The following is a 7055-nucleotide window of genomic DNA, read 5'->3' on the forward strand; positions in this document are numbered from 1 at the left end:
TCGCTCTGGGGGATGTGGGAATCTCATGGACTGTGGGGGTGAGGGTGGGGTCCAAGTGAACATAAGGGCTGGGCTTTAAATAACCTCTTCTAGTCAGAATCCTCCTCCTCCTCCCTTTCTCCCTTGTTACCTTATCTTCTGCCCTCTCTTACAACCTCTTCTATAAGGCGAATGAGGGTGAGCTAAAATGCTGTTTTTCTGCCTCAGGATGAACTGACGGCTTTGAATGTAAAACAAGGTTTCAATAACCAGCCTGCTGTCTCTGGGGATGAACATGGCAGTGCCAAGAACGTCAACTTCAATCCTGCCAAGGTGAGACAACCCTGCCAGGCTGAAGGAAAAGGCTGGAAGAATCTGAGGAGCAAAAGCTCTGGGATGGGCAAACTGAAAGGAATAACCTAAATGGCAGTTTATAACTCAGAGCTACCACATTGGCATTTTCACATCTTAACTACCCTGAGGTATACTTTTCTCCCTTTAGATCAGTTCCAACTTCAGCAGCATCATCGCAGAGAAGTTAAGGTGTAATACTCTCTCTGACACTGGTCGCAGGAAGTCCCTAATGAACCAGAAGGACAACTTCTGGCTGGTGACTGCAAGATCTCAGAGTGCTATTAACACTTGGTTCACTGACCTGGCTGGCACCAAACCACTCACACACCTAGCCAAAAAGGTAAGGTACTGTTTTCCTGTTCTTAAGGTCAAGGTGGGGAATGTGTCTACCTATATTCTGAGATGAAGCTCTGTGGTGTCAGCTCCCTGGGTTAATTAGAGACTTTACTGTTTGTGATGTCCATCCAGGTCCCCATTTTCAGTAAAAAAGAAGAAGTATTTGGGTACTTGGCCAAATACACAGTGCCTGTGATGCGAGCTGCCTGGCTCATTAAGATGACCTGTGCCTACTATGCAGCAATGTCTGAGACTAAGGTTAAGAAGAAAAATACTGCTGACCCCTTCACTGGTAAGTAACTCTGGATACCTGGTGTACCACTGATGGCTTCAAGGAGTGATGGAGCCTTAGAATAAATCTTCCTAGTCTATTCCCTGCTTCTGCATGAATCTTATATTCACGAAATTGGTAAGTGTGGAGTAATTTGAGTATCTGCTGTGTTCAGGTACTGGGCTGTAAAGATGACCAGCATATAATTTCTGCTCTTTCGATCTTAGTGAAGATGCTAAGGCATATGTAGCAAAATTAAATATAGAAAGTGGTAAACGCCAAAAGAGTAGACAGAAGGTTCTTTGAGACTTCAGTGGACGTAATGACTACTTGCTTTAAGGAGGTGGCATTTGTCTGCAGGCTAAGAAGATGAATAGAGCTCAGAACTCTGGGGATTGTGGGTGGAGGTAGGGGATAAAGTATTCTAAGCCTAAGAATATTATCATATAGTTCCCTTTCCATGTTTTCTTTAGAATGGACTCAAATCATCACAAAGTACTTATGGGAGCAGCTACAGAAGATGGCTGAATACTATCGGCCAGGGCCTGCAGGAAGTGGAGGCTGTGGTTCTACTATAGGACCTTTGCCCCACGATGTAGAGATGGCAATCAGGCAGTGGGACTACAATGAGAAGCTCGCCTTGTTCATGTTTCAGGTAGGAGCAAGGGCATGTTGTACATGGCATTGAGTTGCACCTTATCCTGTCCTGTTGGAATAGAATGGAGTTTGCCTTTTACCTTGCCCCTGGTATAGCTCTCTTCATTTTTCCATTTGCTTTATCTGCCTTACCTCTAATAGTTCCCTGCTATCCATAGGATGGAATGCTGGACAGACATGAGTTCCTGACTTGGGTGCTTGAGTGTTTTGAGAAAATACGCCCTGGAGAGGATGAATTGCTTAAATTGCTGCTTCCCCTACTGCTTCGAGTAAGACCTAGACCTAGGGAGAGGCTGTTTAGAGGGATTTGAGTAAGAATTAGACCTTAGGGCTGTGTCTTTTGGAGATAACTAGCGGGCTCTGTTGGTCATATCTTTCCAGTACTCAGGGGAATTTGTTCAGTCCGCCTATCTGTCCCGCCGTCTTGCCTACTTCTGTACCCGGAGATTGGCTCTCCAGCTGGACGGTGTGAGCAGCCATTCATCTCATGTCATATCTGCTCAGTCAACAAGTTCTCTGCCCACTACCCCAGCACCTCAGCCCCCAACTAGCAGTACACCCTCGACTCCCTTTAGTGACCTGCTTATGTGCCCTCAGCACCGTCCCCTGGTTTTTGGCCTCAGCTGTATCCTTCAGGTAGGTACTAAAGGGCCCAAGAAAGTATAAAGAATTGACTGCTCATCCTGGAGAATAGGGGTGAGTTCAACTTGGAGGTGGGAGCAGGCACTGAGTACCCGTTCAAGAATTAGTGTTTCTCTGTCATAGGATGTTCCTTTTTAGAGACTTTGGACATTCTCTTCCAGGACTAAGTAAAAGCTTTTAGAAAAAAGCTTTTTAGAAAAGTGCGTGAGAATCTGGGTATGATAGTATATGCCTGTAGTCCCAGGACTTGGAAAGAAGAGGCAGGAGGATTGTGAATTCAAAGTCAGCTTAAGTTTACATAGCCAAATGAAACCTTGTCTCAAGATATTTTTTTTTTTTTTAAAAAGGGAGGAAGACGGGGATCGGGAATGATACGTGCTCCAAGGACTTAGTCATAATAAACCTAATTGAGATGTCAAACCTAAGGGAAGTGGGTCTTAAGTGGGGATTCTAGAGAGGTAGCAGTGCTAACTGGGTTTGATTTATCTATTTGTCTGGCAGACTATCCTTCTGTGTTGCCCTAGTGCCCTAGTTTGGCACTACTCATTGACTGATAGCCGAATTAAGACTGGCTCACCACTTGACCACCTGCCTATTGCTCCTTCCAACTTGCCCATGCCAGAGGGTAACAGTGCCTTTACTCAGCAGGTAAGTTTAACTGCTGCACTGTTACTTCAAAGCTGGAATGTGTTTTATGTTTCTGTTTTGTTTTTGAGACAGAATCTTGCTGAGTAGCCTGAAAGTTGCTATGTGGATCAGGCAGGCCTCAAACTTAATGGTGATCCTTCTGCCTCTGACTTCCAAGTGCTACAGGCGTGTACTACCTTGTTTGGTAGTACACAACTTGGCTACCTTTTTTCTTAGATTTTTATATATCTGGGTATTTCCTTAAGGTTTTTTTTTTTTTTTTTAAAATTGCAGGTCCGTGCAAAATTACGAGAGATTGAACAACAGATCAAGGAGCGTGGACAAGCAGTTGAAGTTCGCTGGTCTTTTGATAAGTGCCAGGAAGCTACTGCAGGTGAGTGTCAAAGGACAAAAGCTAAGAAAGGGTGAGCGATAGGTTCATAGATATCTGAGACTCTTTGAATTCATTGAGCCTTTAGTTAAGTCCCCTTTACTGTTTGTCCTCAGGTTTCACCATTGGACGGGTGCTCCATACTTTAGAAGTGCTGGATAGCCATAGTTTTGAGCGCTCTGACTTTAGTAACTCTCTTGACTCCCTTTGTAATCGAATCTTTGGATTGGGGCCTAGTAAGGATGGTCATGAGGTGAGTAAGAAGAGAAACAGAAAGAGCAAAAACATTGCAGGAGAAGCAGTAACTAACTGTAAGGTGAAGGTATAGTATGCCATTGAAACCAGGAGATTCTTGAAGAGATGTCTTCCAGCTTCCTGGGCCCAGGATGTGTTTAGCTGGGGCCTTATCTTGAACAAAGAGAACTTAGTTCTTTTGTCCCCAGCCTTCCGTTTCTTATCCTTGTCAAATCCATTGGTTACAGATTTCCTCTGATGATGATGCTGTGGTATCATTATTGTGTGAATGGGCTGTAAGCTGCAAGCGCTCAGGTCGGCATCGTGCTATGGTAGTAGCCAAACTCCTGGAGAAGAGACAAGCAGAGATTGAGGCTGAGGTGAGAGGCAAAGCAAAGGGAATGAATTGCCCAAAGGAAAGAATCTAATTGGGTTTGAACATCTTGCAGTGATTGTGGCAGTAATGAGATTGTGACTGGACCTGAGGGATTGGAAAGAAACAATAGATAGAGAACTCTTATCTTGGCACATTTCTGTAATAGCACTTGAAAGGCAGACAAGGGTGGATCACAGTTACAAAGCCAACCAGGACTGTTTTGAGAGAGTCTCAAAAGTTACAAAGAAAACAGGCGTTACGGCCAGGGGGCATACCTTTAATCTCAGCTCCCAGGAGCTTGAGGCAAACAGATCACTGTGAGGTTGAGGCCACCTGGTCTATGGAGTTCTAGAACAGTTAGGGCTTCATAGACTCTGTCTCAAAAAAGTTTTTTAAAAATGATGGGGATGGTGGTGCATGACTTTAATCTTAGCACTCACTTGGAAGACAGAGGTAAGCTGATTTTGATGAGTGTGTGACTAGCTTGGTCTTCATAGTGACTAACAGGCCTGCTAGAGCTACATAGTGAGATCTTGCCTCACAAGACCAAATGAACAAATAAAAGTAGACTTACAGGATCTGTTAAGGACATAAGGCACAAATAGAAAAGAGCTGTTGGATCAACTGGTTAGAGAGGAGATCAAGGCTGTAGTTGGGAGGTAGCAAAGGAAATGGAAAGTATGGGATGAAGGCAAGACAAGTGATGATTCCAAGGTTATGTCTTTTGTTTTGTTTTGTTTTTGTTTTTTTGTTTTTTCGAGACAGGGTTTCTCTGTGTAGCCCTGGCTGTCCTGGAACTCACTCTGTAGACCAGGCTGGCTTCGAACTCAGAAATCCGCCTGCCTCTGCCTCCCAAGTGCTGGGATCAAAGGCACGCGCCACCATGGCCCGGCCAAGGTTATGTCTTGAAGAGCGAAGAAATCACTCCTCAGTTTGTTCTCTCACCTTGCAGCGCTGTGGAGAATCTGAAGCAGCTGATGAGAAGGGCTCCGTTGCCTCTGGTTCCCTTTCTGCTCCTAGTGCACCCATTTTCCAGGATGTCCTCCTGCAGTTTCTGGACACACAGGCTCCCATGCTGAGTATGCACGTCTATAACCTTCTAGTTACTCTGCCTAGATTCAGTTACAAGCTAAGTCATCAGAAAACATAAAGAAGGATCTTCTGGTGTCTATTTCTATTTCTGGGTTGGGCTCTGTGCAGAATGACTTTTAGCATAATTCTGCTCCTTTATGGTCTCACAATTTTAATAGGATAGAGAAATGGAAAGAACCAACACAAGAACATGTGAGCAAAGCATTTTTACTATATGCACAGCAGCAAAGATGCTCTGGTCATTCTGAGGTGGTGGTGGACAGCATTAAGTATAGCCAACCATCCTTTTCTTAAAAAGTTGTCTACGGGTATTTTTCCTGCATGTATCCCAGTGCACCATGTAGATGTCTGGAAGCCAGTGGACAGTTTTAGATCCCCCCAGAACTGGAGTTTATAGGCAATTGGGAGCCGCCCGGGTGCTGGGATTCACACCCTAGGCCGTCTGGAAGAATGGCCAGTAACTGCTCTTTACTGCTGAGCCATTTTTCTAGTGCTATTAACCATACTTTGTATCTTTAGGCAGTTTCTGGATTTTTGTTGTTGTTCCTCTTATTGCCTAGCGGATGTCTCTGCCAGTATTCTAAGAGTGCCTGTTTTGTGTTCAGCTAAGTTATCTTTCCTTATTCCTTCTATTATAGCTGATCCCCGAAGTGAGAGTGAGAGAGTGGAATTCTTTAACTTGGTACTGCTGTTCTGTGAACTGATCCGACATGATGTCTTCTCCCATAATATGTACACCTGCACTCTCATTTCTCGGGGGGATCTTGCATTTGGAGCCCCTGGTCCTCGGCCTCCTTCTCCCTTTGATGATCCTTCAGATGATACAGAGCGCAAGGAGGCTGAAGGCAGCAGCAGCAGCAAGCTAGAGGTGTGTGGCCCTTTCCTTGCTCTTAATTATTACTTTTGACACCCATTTTTCACAGCTTCCAGAAGCCTCTGAGAGTCTCCTTTACCTGAGATTTACCCAAGAATGATAGTATTTTCTCAGCACTTCGTGGTTTATAAAGTGCTCTCATGTCAGTTTTTCACTTGGTCTTCACATAAGGTCTGTGAGGTATTTTTGCCTTCCATTTAAAGCTGATGGAAACTGAAGCTTTACTTACTTACTGGTTAAGTAACTGGACAAGGTTTGAATCCAGAACTCGTGCTTTCCTTATGCCTCCTTGATCCAATTCTCCATGACCTTTCCTGGACAGTGAGGAACTACTTCCTAGGACTAAGAAAGCTCTTGCTTTGTTGAATACCTTCAGGACCCAGGGCTCTCTGAATCTATGGACATCGACCCTAGTTCCAGTGTACTTTTTGAGGACATGGAAAAGCCTGATTTCTCAGTAAGATCCTGAGCATGGAAGCATCCAGTGCCTTGGCTCTCCCCTTGTGTCTCCTTTTGGAATTCCTTTATGTTTCCTGCTTTTCCTGAATGCTTTGCCCTCTCGCCTTCTTAGTTGTTCTCCCCTACTATGCCTTGTGAGGGGAAGGGAAGCCCATCCCCTGAGAAACCAGATGTCGAAAAGGAAGTGAAACCCCCAGCCAAAGAGAAGATTGAGGGGACACTTGGGATTCTGTATGACCAGCCACGACATGTGCAGTATGCCACACACTTTCCAATCCCACAGGTACTGTTGGTCTCCAACATTGGTGATGGCCTGTTTGAGGCCAGATTTCCATCAAAGGAATTTGCTGAAGGGCTAGACCCATTCCTAAGGGGGTGGTTGTTTGAGAAGGGGCTTGAACATGGGCGTGTTGAGAGATGCAAAGCATGCTCTTAAGAGGAGGGCAGGAGACTTCTGATGGAGCCTGATGGTGCTGCTGGGATGCAGGAGGAGTCATGCAGCCATGAGTGCAACCAGCGGTTGGTCGTACTGTTTGGGGTGGGGAAGCAGCGAGATGATGCCCGCCATGCCATCAAGAAGATTACCAAGGATATCCTGAAGGTTCTGAACCGCAAGGGGACAGCAGAAACTGGTGGGTTTCAGTCTCCTTAAACAGAAGCCTCCCTAAAGAATACCCTAGTCAGTTTTCCCATGCCCAGTGTAGGGCACTCCCCAGTCATGTCCCAATGTCCTGTCTCTTGGAGTCGCCTGAGAGCTCTAGTC

The 7055-nt window shown here is 45.3% G+C and overlaps 1 protein-coding gene across 5 annotated transcripts in view; it reads left to right on the forward strand.

Annotated features, from left to right (window-relative positions):
- Positions 1–7055, forward strand: part of Med12 (mediator complex subunit 12) — a 23106-nt gene that overhangs the window by 381 nt on the left and 15670 nt on the right. For all 5 annotated transcript variants that reach the window (XR_004117303.1, XR_004117300.1, XR_004117302.1 and 2 more), the window contains exons 2-16: positions 208–312; positions 482–673; positions 802–961; positions 1414–1595; positions 1756–1866; positions 1979–2233; positions 2741–2887; positions 3161–3260; positions 3374–3510; positions 3740–3871; positions 4820–4946; positions 5598–5827; positions 6210–6290; positions 6405–6575; positions 6780–6924. Coding sequence is in view for 2 of the 5 variants with exons in the window: in XM_031365743.1 (XP_031221603.1) it covers positions 208–312; positions 482–673; positions 802–961; positions 1414–1595; positions 1756–1866; positions 1979–2233; positions 2741–2887; positions 3161–3260; positions 3374–3510; positions 3740–3871; positions 4820–4946; positions 5598–5827; positions 6210–6290; positions 6405–6575; positions 6780–6924 (2275 nt within the window). In the remaining 3 variants the exon portion in view is untranslated. The remainder of the gene's footprint in view (positions 1–207; positions 313–481; positions 674–801; positions 962–1413; positions 1596–1755; positions 1867–1978; positions 2234–2740; positions 2888–3160; positions 3261–3373; positions 3511–3739; positions 3872–4819; positions 4947–5597; positions 5828–6209; positions 6291–6404; positions 6576–6779; positions 6925–7055) is intronic.

This window comes from Mastomys coucha, chromosome X, assembly GCF_008632895.1.
Source record: "Mastomys coucha isolate ucsf_1 chromosome X, UCSF_Mcou_1, whole genome shotgun sequence".
Classification (NCBI taxonomy): domain Eukaryota; kingdom Metazoa; phylum Chordata; class Mammalia; order Rodentia; family Muridae; genus Mastomys; species Mastomys coucha.